Raw genomic sequence first — 14,827 nt, 5'->3', positions numbered from 1 at the left:
TTTCCTGTCTGCAATTTTAAAGTGGTAATAAATGTTACAAAGAGAGAATGATGAGTAAACTGAATGCAAAAAGTGCATAAAAAGGTTAGTTTTAATTTTCGTGCTTCCTTACTGTTCTTTTAAAAGCCATTTTTGGCGCTAGGGTTTATTTTTAAGTTAAAAAGTACGGCAGGATGCTAAAAGAAGGTAAAGAAAACCTACTTGCAGAATGTTAGCAGTAAGGTAAATTAGCATGTAAACTATAAGTCGCAAAATATAATGATACATGTAATTAATGATATCTGTTTCTATTTTTAGGTTGTCTTTTAGTAAGAACGGAGTGGTTAGGATAGATGGTTTCTCCTCTCCTGATCAATATGATGATGAAGCACTGAGTTTATGGACACATGAAAACTATGAAGATGATGAACTGGACCTAGAAACTTCTAAATACATTCTAGATATCATAGGTGATAAATTTTGTCAGTTAGTAACATCTGAGAAAACAGCCATGTCCTGGGTGAAAAAAGACGGTAAGGATATCTCAGATGCTCTCAGTGTTCTGCAGTTTTACTCCAGTGTTTCTCTGTGTTTATGATGACCCATTGCTTCCTTTTGAGTAGCTCACTGCACCGGACTGTTGCACTGGATTTTCCTAGGATGTTTTGTAAGAGGGTATGTCGGGAAGGGGCAGGGACCTTCCTCAGTAAGGCAGCCCGTTCCCCCCGCCTGTGCTGGTGGCTGTGCTGGGCAAGGGCCAGGCTGCTGTTGGAGTTGGAGCAGCCTCAGTTCCCAGCTTGGCCCCCAGCTCTCTGGCCAGAGCCACCAGCTCCAAGCCAAGGCCTGCAGCAAGCCAGATACCAACTCCTGCCAGCAGACATTGTGTTTCTGACGTGTCTCCTTCCCGAAACAAAGGAGAATAACGTGACAGCATGGGCCCCGCAGAGCGTGTGCTAACAGCGTTGCCTCCTCCTCACCAAAGCCACAGTTAGTCTGTCCTTCTGGCCCACAGCAGATGGGCACAGCCTTTAAGCAGGCTGGTGGCTGTGCTGATTCCAGGCAATACAAGGAGGAGGTGAGGCAGAAAGCAGAAATACTAGCCAGGTCTCCTGGACAGGCACCTCCTTCCCCTCCTGCCAACTTTAACCATCCGACTCACCAGTTTGACTGCCCTTGATTAAACGTCCCGTGGGCAGTCAGGTGAAAAACCCAGCTCTCTTTATTGTGTGGGGTTAAAAGTGTATGTTAAAGAAGTTCTTCATACTTGCAGCCCGCTCATGTCGAACAGAAATATTCTTTCCATATTACTTTAGTCTGTGGGTTTTTTGGATGTTTTAATTTCTTAAAATTAAGTGTATTGATACTGGTACCGATGGGGATGCCGTGTAATGCAACTAAGGGAGTAGATGTTGATGGTCTGGGAAGGATCAATTTCTTCCCCCCACATGCAGTTGTGTCTGAGGGGAAAATTAGGAATGCTTCATCTATAAAGACCATTCAGTCTGTGCTTTGCATGTAAATTTCAGTCCTTTTATTCTGCTTATTTTGTATTTCAGCCAAAATTGCATGGAAGAGAGCAGTGAGAGGAGTCCGTGAGATGTGCGATGCATGTGAAGCCACGTTGTTTAACATTCATTGGGTCTGCCAGAAATGTGGATTTGTGGTCTGCCTAGATTGTTACAAGGCAAAGGAAAGAAAAAGTTCTCGAGGTCAGTTCTTTATGAACTAGAGTATTGTATATGCTGTTTATTCTCATTTGTTGTAGGACTGCTGATCCACTAGCGTAACTGCCTTTCTGTAAAGTATTAAATTACTGCTTGTGTGTTTTGTTTTCTCTTAGATCTTTTTCGCCGCCTTTTTTGTTGGTAGCTGTAGAGTCAGTCATTCAGAAAGCAACTGCTGTGGGGGCTATTTTAGGTCTTTGTCCTCTTTTCAGTCTGTGTGGATTATATTGGATTGCCTGTGCCTTGCCCCTCAAGGTTAAATCTTGTTCTTCAGTTGTGAGACTGGCACTCCATTACATCTCCCTGCTTTATGGTAACTCATTGCTGTTAACGCTTGCCTTGATCTGAGTGCTTTCTGGAGTCCTCTCTCCAGAAGCACATGGTTTGTTGTACTAACTTAACAGTCTACTTTTTTATTACAAAAAAGAAAGAGATGGAGAAAAATACTTTACATATTATTTAAAATGAGTGTTGGAAGGAGGTTTCACAATCCAGCAGCCTACGCACGTACCCAGTTTAATCTAATTCCTGTGCTTGAATACAAATGTCTGGTTTAGTTAGTAGTGAAGTATAACAGGACTGACTTGCAGACCTGTGATTTCTGAGTGACCTAGCCCAGTTGCAATTGAAAGGAGGAATGACTTGGAAGATTGATCTGATCATTCAGCCCTCGGCTGTGACGTTGGTGCTCAGGCTGCTTGTTGGAAAGGGCTGCCTCCCCCTGGGTGGCAGGCACTGTGCCCTGGCACAGTCCTGTGGTCAAACACTGCGCCAGGAGCTGATTCAAGCATAATGCTGTTTTGAAAAGCATTTCCATGTTTGTCATAGCAGCAGAATGTCACAGATGTGAGGTGTTAGTAGAATAAATTTTAATTGTTAGATGGCAGATCTTTATTAAATGGAGAGACTCATCCACTTTGTCCTTGGCTTGCAGTGAGAGCCTCCTACTCTGCGGTTATAGGATGTTCCCAGAGACTTCCATCAAAGCCTGAAGTTTCTAGGGATCTAAAGTTGGTGTTTTCCAACACCGAGAACAGTCGTTAATGCTTTAGTGCCAGAGGCTGCTTCAGCGGCCCTTCACTGGCTGAGATCTATGTTTGCGCATGTGTGTGCATCCCTCTGACGTGGCTTGGGATATACGCCGAACGTTATTTACCCTAGTGGGAACATGCAGTCAGAAGCTTTTTATAGTGTGTGTGTTAACCAGCCAGGAAAATTCTAGTAAAATGTCTTCAAAGTTTAAAAAAGCAGTTCACAGAAGCAGACTTCTTTTCAGTCTTCTAACAGGGAAGACTGTCTCCTTACTGTTCATGACAATATTATATGCAAAAGCAAAGTTAGGATAGCTTCACTCTCTGCAGCTTGATGTCTAATGATGCTGTAAGGTTCGTGTGAACTACATCTCTCCTTTGGCACTCTCTTTCAAAGTTCAGAACCACCCACCCATCTCTATATAATAGCTCTTTATATGTTACACCATTTTTCCTGGAACAGGTACATGTTTTTACAGTTGCTAGCTAAATGTGACGGAGAATACAGTGTTTTCCCCTTGCTTCAGCAGGAAGGTTAGAGGTTTAATTATTCCATATTCAGATATTTATCAATTACTACTTTTATTACTGCACTACATGAATGAGTCAATGTGCATCCATTGTTACCTTCAGACAGTTCGTGGCACCATCAACTGGAATGCCATGTTATGACATTTCAGTGATAAAATACTTCAAGTGGGTATATGCTGTTTTGGTTTTCGATTTGATTCATGTTCATGTCCAGTTATGTATTTCCATGTTTTAGAAGTTATAAAAACTACAAAATAGCTTACAAATGTAGTATTTATCACAAAGGAACATTTGGTATGTTGTGTATCTATTACAGTGCAAGAAAGTAATGCTTTAAATGTGCTAAATGCTTTCTTTAGTGTGCTTTGCTAGATCTGAGCAAACTAGTAGAGAGATTTGAAGAGTCTCTTAAAACTAGCAGTGCAGTGGATAGGATACAAGATGGAGGGTTGAGAGACAAATCGCATTTGTATTTTTGCCCCAAAATCCCATAACAGATCGGTGACCAGTTGCTTGACCAGACATTTTTCACTCTTGTTTTTCTTCTGTCATGTCTTTACACTGCATATTTTTCTGGCAGGGACAGTAGAATCATAGAATAGTTCAGGTTGGAAGGGACCTTCAGGATCATCTAGTTCCAACCCCACCTGCCACAGGCAGGGACACCTTCCCCTAGATCAGGTTGCCCGAAGCCTCATCCAGCTTGGCGTTGAACACCTCCAGGGATTGGGCAGCCACGACTTCTCTGGGCAACCTGTTCCAGTGCCTCACCACCCTCTGAGTGAAAAATTGTTTCCTTATACCTAATATAAATCTCCCCTCTTTCAGTTTAAAGCCATTGCCCCTTGTCCTACCACTACATGCCCTTGTAAAAAGTCCCTCTCCAGCTTTCTTGTAGATCCCCTTTAAGTACTGGAAGGCTGCTAGAAGATCTCCCCGGAGCCTTCTCTTCTCCAGGCTGAACAATCCCAACTCTCTCAGCCCGTCTCCATAGCAGAGGTGCTCCAGCCCTCAGATCATCTTCGTGGCCCTCCCCTGGACCCGCTCCAACAGCTCCACATCCTTCTGTTGGGAGCCCCAGAGCTGAACGCAGCACTGCAGGTGGGGTCTCATGAGAGCAGAGCAGAGGGGCAGAATCACTTCCCTCGGCCTGCTGGCCACGCTCCTTTTGATACAGCCCAGGATACGGTTGGCTTTCTTGGCTGCCAGCGCACATTGTCGGCTTGTGTTGAGCTTCTCATCCACCAGCACTCCCAAGTCCTTTTCCTCAGGGCTGCTCTCAATCCATTCTCCGCCCAGCCTGTACTTGTGCTTGGGATTGCCCCGACCCACATGCAGGACCTTCCCCTTGGCCTTGTTGAACTTCATGAGATTCTTCCAGGCCCACCTCTGAAGCTTGTCAAGGTCCCTCTGCATGGCAAACTTCATAGAAAGCGTCTTTCTCCTACCAGTTCGGCCCTCTTTGCTGCCACAAATGATTTTCAACTGGTACATACAGACTTGTGGTTTCATGGTTGCTTTAATCTGACATAAATCCATGACGCAACTTTCCCCTCCTTTGTGCTACCAGTAACAGCAGAGCAGCTGCGTGGTAGGTCAAATCAGAGAATCGATTCAGTTAAAAATTCTTCTTTCTGGCCTGTTTGGCACTCTCTGGTTGAAGACAGCCACTTTTAGTTGGAGTGTGGATTGGGTCAAATTAAATTAGTCATACAACCGCAGCCTGATTGTGTCTCTTTTCCATGCTGGAATTCATCAAGGAGGTCCCACTGCCACAGTTGGAACTGTACAGGATTTCGGCTTACACCAGTTGTCAAGTCTGTCCATGTAATAAAAGGAATACAAAACTTTGAGGTTATTGGCAAGGGCCCGTGTTACAGATGCCGATATTTCAGAGTTCAGTATTGTTAAAACTCTTTCTTCTTTTCCTTGTATGCAAGTCTTTGTCACGCAGGATACCAGGACAGAAGACTTACAGTATGTGTAGAAAACTAAACAAATTTCTAACTAAAACAAATTAAAAAAAATGTGAGTTAGCTCACTGTGTGTACCACTGTAAGTGAAGTTAAACAGCTGGCAATCTTACTTTGCAGATAAGGAGTTATATGCCTGGATGAAGTGTGTGAAGGGACAGCCTCATGATCACAAACACCTGATGCCAACACAGATTATTCCAGGCTCTGGTAAGACCTGTGAACAAGCAGGATGTGGGTTTTTTTTTTTCCCCAGGTCTGTCTGTGAAGTGAGGCCAGAATTGTTTCTTGAAACTTCGCATTTTCCGTTTAAAATCCTGTGAATTGTGTCAAATCATCACAGGAGGGCAAGTGATTCTGGACAGTTAACAGCAAGGGGCACAGATGATGAGGAGAGAGAAAGGAGTGTACTGACAGATATCTGAAGGGGTTTCAGGGACAGATAGTGAAGAAATTCAGGGTGTTTTTTATGACTGTTTTGCACCTTTTCAGAGCAGAATAAAACAACCAGAATGTACTTAATAAATCTGACCTTAGCTGTTGAAAGAAAGTCTTTGAATAGTACTGCCAAGGAGCATTATGTGGCAACAGATTTTTGGGCATTTGTTTTTCCACTGTTTCCTGTCATGTGTCTTCCCCCCCCCCCCCCCCCCCCCCCCCCCAAAAAAAAAAAAAAAAAAAAAGAAGATATATTCATCTCTGGTTTTGGTTGGACATCTGTTGGAGCATCTTAAAGCAAAATACAGTAAAGGAGCTTGTGATAAATGAAAAAGTAAACAGTAATCCTAAACCCAGCAGAATTCAGATTTGTTCTTATAACCGAACAAGTTTATAAAGAAGTGTGGTTAGATGTGGTTGCTGTTGCTAGCGCAGTTTTGCTTGTGATCTCTGGCAGCACTGATGCAGAGCAGAGAATAGAAGATTCAAGTGTGCCTTTAAACTTGTTAAGCAAATTCCCAAGTTACTTTAAGCTGGAAGCACAGATCCAGTAATTATTAGATGGGTTGTTGCATGTTAGTTCAGGTAGAAATGAAAGTTGGTTAGATTCCATAATAAATTCAAATTGTGACATTCCCCAGAACAGGTTCCAGTCTGAAACTGGTTTTAATTTTTAATTGTGAATTGAACCACTCTTCTGGAAACAGCATAGTGAAGACTGCCTGCATAACCTCAGCTTAGTTCTTCTGTGCGAACCCATTACCAAACAGCCTTAAATGACATGATCACATACTAATTTTTTTGTCAAGACGTGGTTCACTTCAGTCTGTACTTCGACGGTTTTATTAAACAAAGCAATGATGCATCAGTTGAACAATGAGGAGCAAATAATGAATGACTGGCTTGCTTGTTGTGTGCCATGCAATGGGAATGCAGAGTAAAGGTTAGATTATTCAGAAGGGTAGTATGCAATTACTTACTTAAAGACCTTGTCTCTTGCTGCACAAGCTTTATGGTAAACTGGACAGTCTTTTTTTAGTATTTTTGAGTGTTCAATTTAGCATTTTTAATAGTTTAAATGTTAAAAAGGTTCGGAGATAGCGTTTTAGCATCACAGTGTGCATTGTATAGAGGGCCACAAAATGATCGAGAGCTGCTGATGGTTTTCTTTTTAATTGTCTTCTAGTGTTGACCGATCTTCTAGATGCTATGCACAATATTAGAGAAAAATTTGAAATTAAATCCCATTGTCAGTGTACCAGCAAGCAGAGCACGCCAGCTGGCAAGCTCCCTGCAATGAATGGTGTGTCTCAGGTGAGCCTAAAATGGGTGTATACATGGCAGTTTGTTCGGCTTCTTTCTTGTGGATTTTTATGGGTGAATAGTGCCAGTTGCATTTTAGTTTGCATATATGATGGTTAAATGCTAGCCTTGTCTTTCAAATACATTAAAACAAAGTTATATACTTAAAAATAAATTTGCTCTTTACAGGTTTTGCAGAATGTCCTTAACCACAGTAATAAAATTTCTCTGTGCATGCCTGAGTCTCAACAGCAGAATACTCCTCAAAAGTCCGAGACAAATGGTAATACAAGTCCAAGGAGTGATGTAAGCACAGACAGCAAGTTAACACCGCCTGAATCCCAGTCACCACTGCATTGGTTAGCTGATCTTGCAGAGCAGAAAGCCAGAGAAGAAAAGAAAGGTATGTGTTTGAAATTGTCATACCATGTCCACAACTTTGGGGGCACCAGTGGTATGTGATTGAATTAATTAGGAAAAATGCACACAGTGTTCTGTTCAACAAAAAGAAAAGATGATACTCTTTCCCCCCTTAATTTTAAGCTTGAAACTGCAATGCCTTCTCCTGGTGGCATCAGAATCTGTTGTCAGAAGAGCCACTAGTGGAATGCCTGTGTAGTGTGGCAGTGTTTCTAGCTACAGCATCTCTCATTTGTGACAGGTACTCACTCAGCTGCATGTCTGAGGTGCTGAGGAAGGTCTTTTCATGGTCACAGTGTTTGACCGCATTTTGAAGGATCTAGTTCATCCTCTGGTGTGTTTTCCGGTGAATAAAGCGCTAGTGCTACAGTATATACCACCACTGTAAAATGCAGGATACTGGTGCTGTCCCTGTGTCTGCATCATGATACAACAGTGTAAATTTCCAATAATTAATTGTTGTTTTAGAGAACAAAGAATGTCCTTCTGGAAAACATTCAAAGGAAGAGAAAGACCAGGATAATTTGGAGTCCCAAAACTGTAAAAGCTCCCCTCCTGCATCCCAGAACAACGAGCAGGGCTCAACCTTACGAGATTTATTAACTACAACAGCAGGCAAACTGCGTCTAGGTTCTACAGATGCTGGTATTGCTTTTGCTCCAGTTTACTCCACAGGAACAGCAGTAAGTGTTGTACAAGATGCATAGTTTTTATATCTGGATTTGAAAATCTCCATCATTTGTTTTGGTACATTGTAGTTAGAGCAGTCTGATAGCAGTATTGCTCTAAATACTCATTTATAATGAAAACTTTATATGCACGCACACACATTTGCATTAATTTCTATAGAGAGAGTGGTACATGTTTTTTAGATAATTGATACATACTATGAAGAAAATGTCCATGAAGTTAGATAAAACCTTAATCTGACGAAGCAAAGGAAGATTTGAGTATCTTGGGTTTTGTAATAGCTGTATATTTTTTCCATATAAGAGTGCATGCAGTTTTCTACAAAGGAGGTAGATAACTGCAAGCTTCTAATTAGTAGTGAAATGTTATCATTCTACTGCAAAAGTAGTTGCATTAACTTTTTTTGCTTTTACATTCTTCAAGCATATGTTTGTTTGTTTTCTGATAGAGTGGCAAGAGTGGAAGGAGTATGCCCAACATTCTTGATGACATAATTGCTTCAGTAGTGGAAAACAAGATTCCACCAAATAGAGCACCAAAGATAAATGTAAAATCTGAAATAAAAGATGAGCCAAAGGATGATAGAAAATGTGTTCAGGATGACTGCAGTAAACTATACAGTGATATCCAGTATTCGTGGATCTGTGATAAGCATGTTTTGTGGCTCAGAGACCATAAAAACAACAACAACTGGAAGCTCTTCAAAGAGTGCTGGAAACAAGGAAGGGTAGGTGTTGAGCTGTTCAGTCTATAAAATGACCTCAGTATGGACTCTGGGGGAGTTGTGTTAAAGGACAAATTCACCTAACTCCATGTTGGAAATGTATTGTTAGAAGTGGACAAAAGCTTGTCAGGTATAGCCCACGTGTGAACCTTGTGTAGTTTAAACTTCAGTTAACTGCTAATAATTAATAAAAAATTCTAGTTCCAAAAAGATGTGTATATGACACCTTGGATATGGCTGCTGTTGGAAGTGTTAACACCTCAGTAGGCCCGAGGTCCTCAGTGTGTATTTTGGATGTGTTTTTACTCCAGCTTAATTGAAGGTGGTGTTTACTTCTGAAAGGATAAGTATTGAGTTTTTAATTTTTTTTTTTTTTTTTTTTTTTTTTTTTTTTTTTTTTACAGCCTGTTTTAGTGTCTGGTATGCATAAGAAAATGAACTTCAGCCTGTGGAAAGCTGAGTCAATTAGTCTAGATTTTGGAAACCAGCAAGCGGATATCTTGAATTGCAAAGATAGTGTTATTTCAAACACCAACGTCAAGGAGTTCTGGGATGGTTTTGAAGATGTTTCAAGTATGTTACTTTAAATGTTTTATTCCATTGATTCTGAACACAGTCAATGTTAGAAACTGCAGTTAAAAATATTCTTTATGGATCTTGAGGCTTTGAAGAAACTTTTAATTTAAAAAGAAAGCTCTAGGTAATCTGTTTCCAGAGAATGTGATGGAAACTTGCATTTTGTACCTTTGCAGAACTTAAGATATACTATTATGATAGTTAGGTCTGACTGAGAAAGCAAACAGAAGTAGTCATTCCTCAACTACTTGAGTTTGTTTTGTATCCTTCTTGATTCTCAAAATTAAGTATCTCCTGTTTTATGGATTAAATCTTTATAGACAAGTTAAGAGTTCAGTTCTATGTTTTAATTGAATGAGGTAAAACACAGTGTATTAGTTTTTAGTAATTTCTATCTTCCTTGCAGAACGGCAGAAAATAAAAAATGGGGAAACGGCTCTACTAAAACTGAAAGATTGGCCTTCTGGTGAAGATTTCAAGGCTATGATGCCAGCAAGGTATTTTGAGTTTGGTGTTAGATGATCTTAAGTTAATCTCCATGTTGTTTTTTTTTTCTCTCTGCGTAATTCAATTCAAAAATTCACAAATTCAATTACGTTCTTCTTTCCTCTTCCAGATACGAGGACTTACTAAAAAGTTTACCCTTACCTGAATATTGTAGCCCAGAAGGAAAACTAAACTTGGCTTCTCATCTGCCAGGGTTTTTTGTCCGTCCGGATCTGGGACCCAGACTATGCAGTGCATATGGTGAGCAGGCCCTAGAAACGCAGCAGTTGCCTCTTCCCTTAGAAGTGTAGGATATCACACGTTGTAGTCCTTGATAGAAAGCTGAGCTTGCTGGGAGGATAATGTTCATGGAATGTGGGAGAAATACTTGACTGACTTGCATATTAACAGTATGTGCACCTCAGGCCTGAGAGGTCATTTGCTTCTGCATTTCTTTCTGTCTTTTCTTGTGCTCTTGCGGTCTTCTGAAGCGTATAAATGCTTAGCTACTTTATACAAAGAGAGATTTTGTCTTTAGTAATGCCATATGACAAAATACATCATGAAGTGTTACTGTGTTCATAATTCTGGTCATAGAAATTAAGAGAAGAATGCTAGATTTATTTATTTGTATTGTGTGCTGTACTCAGAAACCTGTTTAGGAAAGATTGTTTCCCTCAGACTTCTTCCATTTACTCCTCCTTTTGCAGAGAAATTTGTTCAATTCTGTTTTACAAATTGTTGTAATAGGACAAGAAATGAGTTGTAATTTGTAGCATGATGGCTTTGATTTAAAAACTTCTCCAGATGGCCTTTGAAATAAGCATATTAATGATAGTGATCAAGGCATGGGTCTGGAGAACTGAATCATTAATGACACTTTTATGTAATCCTGCTGCAAGGCTTCGTGTTCTGAAATGTCCTTTTGACTTAAAGAGTGTATGTTTTCACCTCTTAAGAACTAGAATTAATTTTCCTCTTTGCTTGGGGATTTCTTTTGGTTAGGACCTCAGCTTATATAGCCAGGCATAAAAGCGACCAATTTGATCTGTGTTCCTTGTACTTATACTCTGTCCTGAACAACCTGAAAGGTTGAAAGATTGAGAAGGAATGTTGTGATCAGCAGAATAATCAGACGTTTCCTGAAATGTGTTTTGTTCTGGCACAACTGCTACCTAGGGGCTAAGAGATATCTCAAAGTCTTTGTTAAAAACTAACATTTTATTGTTTAGCAAGCGCAGCAAAAGCATGTTCATAGGTTGTATATTTCAGTATTTTCACATTAAAGCCTGTCTGTACATGAAATGCTTTTCTGTGGTGCTTCATGTACATTCAGGAATTTCTTCTCAGTTAGCTGTTGCACGTTCTGTTGGAAGGTGGATATGCAGTACAACAAATCTCAATTTTATCTTGTAACATAGGTGTGGCTGCTACTAAAGACCACGATATAGGAACCACAAATCTCCATATTGAAGTTTCTGATGTCGTGAACATCCTTGTTTATGTTGGCATAGCGAAAGGAAATGGGGTGCTTTCCAAATCAGGTAAAGGGAAACTGATTGTAAGAGGCGTAGATGGGCTGAATGATCTGCCACTTTTAAAATCGACGCTGTTCTTTTGAAGCAGATGAAAGATGTCCGTCAGTACTTGCTTAAACCTGGGAGATCTTTGTTTCAAGAATTTGCACGTACGTTAGTTCTGCATAAAATACAGTGCAGTTCATGAATTATGAAATGCTATTTCAAACTCTCGTCACTTTTTTCGCCATTACCTATAATTGATGTACCATTCCTGCACGGGGTCTGGCAGAGGTAATGAAAGTGCAGGATGAAGGATTTTCTCTGGAAGCTGGGATAGTTCTAATAGTTATGTCAGGCTGGTGTATTTGCCAAACCTTCTGTTTATTCTGCCCCCTCTGGATGCACTGTGTTTGCTCTGTTGAATTTGGACTGTAATGTAGTTTTTCAGCACCTGAGAGCCTAAATTCGCGTATGTTAGTCCTCTGTATGAGGCTTATTACTTATGCAATAAGTTATGAAACAGTCTTTAAATCACTGAAATAGTTTTGTTTCTTTCCTCGTACTCTATTGTCCTCTCATTCCATAGTCACCAAACGTAGATTTTGGGTGTGACTAGCAGAGGTGCTGTGAGGTTTGCTGTCTTTGCTTGGTTTTCACGTGCGTGTGCACGGAGTTAGTAGCAGCAGAACTTCAGCATATTGGGAGAGCTCCAGCGTCTTGACTGGCTGCTGCGGAACAGCACGCAAAAAGCTGCTATTGCTGACTGCAGGAAAACACTTTTTCAAATTCTAATTTTTTGGGTGCCAACCCTATTTGTTTCAGGTAGGATAATGTGTTCTATCATATTCAAAAGATGTAAAAAAAAAAAAAATGTCATTTTTAAGGTATTTATGGCATTCGTGTTCTAGTAACTAATTACAAACACTGAACAAGAGGATCACCTGGAGACTTCTGTTGTGTTTGGCAAACTTTTATCTGGTCAGTCTTACACAAGAAGCTCAAAAAGAAGGTGTTTAGTTTCAGTTTTTCCTCTGTCTTGTTTTTGAAAAATATTTTTGTTTGCATCTTAGGAGTTTTGAAGAAGTTTGAAGAGGAAGATTTGGATGACCTTTTAAGGAAGCGGTTGAAAGATTCAAGTGAATTACCTGGTGCTTTATGGCACATTTATGCTGGCAAAGATGCTGACAAGATAAGGGAGTTTCTGCAAAAGGTTAGATTTATAATAGATATTTTATAAATATAATCCACGTAACTGGTAAATCAAAGAGGGCAGGCAAAAGTCACAGACCCACACCCCTGTGCTTAGGGAAGTGGGGGAAGCAAAATTACTTCTTTTATAGCACATAAAATAATTTATAATTGACATGCTACATGAGTCAACAAATAAAACATGTAACATGATGTGTACTCACCTCTTAAGAGTTACGGGTAGCCTGCAAACTCTAAATGCTGAGGAGAGCCTGGAGATCTGTTCTTGTCCTTCTCTAATACAAAGAATAGGTGGGATGTTTTTAGTATTAGCATTTGCAGAATAGTGGTTTTCTGTCACTGATCCATTCTTGCATTATCAGATGTTGATATTTTTGTGAATTATCCCATGTAAAAAACCCTGACTAGGCAACCCAGCAGCCAGTGATCTTCTCAAGGACCCTGTGTCATGTAGTTAGCTCCAAGAACGTGCCTTGGCTCTTAGTGAAGATAAAAGCCGTGAGGGATACTGTACCCAAGGGCAGCAAACTTCTTCAGCGTTAGCTGTGGTGCAGATCTTCCTTCGGCAGAGTACGATGAACAAGTTAGAACCACATTGGAACCTTCAGTTCATTACTTAGCGTGTAGGATGAATATTCCCCACTGGGACATTGATAGTCATCAATGGCAATAAATTTAGAGATGCAGCCTTGGAAGCAGTTTTCTGTGCCCTGTCTTTAACATGTTTTCATGTTCTAGAAGGCAGTCATGATGAATGATGTAGAAATACCAAAATATCACTGAGGAAGAGAAGTTGCTTGAGGAAGAGAAGTCTTCACTGTCTTCTACTGTGGGGAAAAAAAAAATCAGATGAGTTTTGGCTGGCTAAACCGAAGGGGTCTGTAAACAGGCTGGAGGCCAAGGTCTCTACTGCGAGCAGGAAGAGCCTACGAAATTTAGCAGTGGAGATTCTCTTGGACAATAAGGCAGTGTTTTAGTCCCAGGGCAGCTGTACCGTGGTGACTCAAACGTTTGCTTTTTGGCAAGCTGAACTGTGGGGAAAAACAAGCACTAGTAAATAAAATACAGCTAATTCCAGGAGATAATGAATTCTAGAGCAAGGCTTTTCTGTTCCTTCAAAAGTAGATGCTCATAAAGTAGATTGTGGCTCTTCAGTTTGGAAGAGGGAATTGTGAACAAAATCACAAATGCAAGGGGATAGGTGGACAATGAGTATTACTCAGTGTTTCTTCTTTCAGAGCAGTTAAGGGATATTGTGAAACTCTTTGAGCGGCAGGTTTAAACCAGAAATACTTAGGGTGCTACGTAAGGAAGTTTGCCATTTTTGCCACAGCTTGCCATGATACCCAAAACTAATTGTGTACTGTACTGCCTTGTATTTTTGATGTGGTGGTATTTTTGAAGTGCTGAATTGCAGATTAATTGGTGACTAGACCTTGGGACCACTTTGCCTGGTGATAAGAGATAAAATCTCTGTATCTTGTTAGCACGGAAGAAAGGTGATAATGCACAGGAGCAGTTTCAAGCTCTGCATCATGTAATTAAGTACGTTTAATATGAATAAAAATCTATGCTTTTAATGAGATAATTGTCTCCTGAGTCATGACAGAGGGATTAGATGCGCAGTTTTTGTCTTTATTCACTTTTTTCTTTAGTCACTGTGATTGATTGATTACCAATTGATTAAGGGCGATGTTTGTTCCCCATGGTTAACTTGATGAGAAATGGTTGTTGCAGTTAAGTCTGCTGCTGTCAGCAAGTTGGGTTTTTTTTAATATCATACTTTCTAATTCCTTGATGGGATGGTACGAAAATAACTTCTTATCACAAAGTGTTGAGGTTGGAAGGGGACCTCTTGAGGTCCTTTTGTCCAGCCCTGTGCTCCAGCAGAGTCACATAGAGCAGGTTGCCCAGGACCAAATCACTCTTAGTTTTTTATCTGCTGCTTTTTTCCTGAGCTGAGGTTGTGGCATTACACGTGTGTGTCAAAACGGAAGGTTTTTTGCAGCATAGGAACTCGAGGTCAAATTTTATTTTCTTGATGAAAGAAAACAGAGAGCATGTTGCTTATTAATATATTATTGTGCTGAGTTCTTTAAAGCTCTACATTTTGGAGTGGGAGTTATGCAGATGTCTTCAGTTCAGTGGGACTTCTCTGTTCCTTTGAGGTTCTTTTGAATCTAACTAAAATTTTGGTATTGGGAACACAGTAGGGTTGCAAAAG

At 40.3% G+C, this 14,827-nt stretch overlaps 1 protein-coding gene across 4 annotated transcripts in view; it reads left to right on the top strand.

Moving 5' to 3' along the window:
- JMJD1C (jumonji domain containing 1C) overlaps window positions 1–14,827 on the top strand; it is a 166,842-nt gene that overhangs the window by 145,073 nt on the left and 6,942 nt on the right. For all 4 annotated transcript variants that reach the window (XM_086616769.1, XM_086616767.1, XM_086616771.1 and 1 more), the window contains 12 exons: window positions 298–512; window positions 1,536–1,688; window positions 5,359–5,448; window positions 6,863–6,990; window positions 7,168–7,381; window positions 7,867–8,081; window positions 8,537–8,815; window positions 9,217–9,385; window positions 9,795–9,885; window positions 10,005–10,135; window positions 11,296–11,418; window positions 12,465–12,604. In XM_086616769.1, coding sequence (XP_086472895.1) covers window positions 298–512; window positions 1,536–1,688; window positions 5,359–5,448; window positions 6,863–6,990; window positions 7,168–7,381; window positions 7,867–8,081; window positions 8,537–8,815; window positions 9,217–9,385; window positions 9,795–9,885; window positions 10,005–10,135; window positions 11,296–11,418; window positions 12,465–12,604 — 1,948 coding nt within the window. The remainder of the gene's footprint in view (window positions 1–297; window positions 513–1,535; window positions 1,689–5,358; window positions 5,449–6,862; window positions 6,991–7,167; window positions 7,382–7,866; window positions 8,082–8,536; window positions 8,816–9,216; window positions 9,386–9,794; window positions 9,886–10,004; window positions 10,136–11,295; window positions 11,419–12,464; window positions 12,605–14,827) is intronic.

The sequence above is a fragment of the Tauraco erythrolophus genome, chromosome 9, assembly GCF_009769465.1.
Source record: "Tauraco erythrolophus isolate bTauEry1 chromosome 9, bTauEry1.pri, whole genome shotgun sequence".
Taxonomy (NCBI): Eukaryota; Metazoa; Chordata; class Aves; order Musophagiformes; family Musophagidae; genus Tauraco; species Tauraco erythrolophus.
Note: the sequence above shows the minus strand (reverse complement) of the source record. Positions and strands in the feature narration are given on the sequence as shown.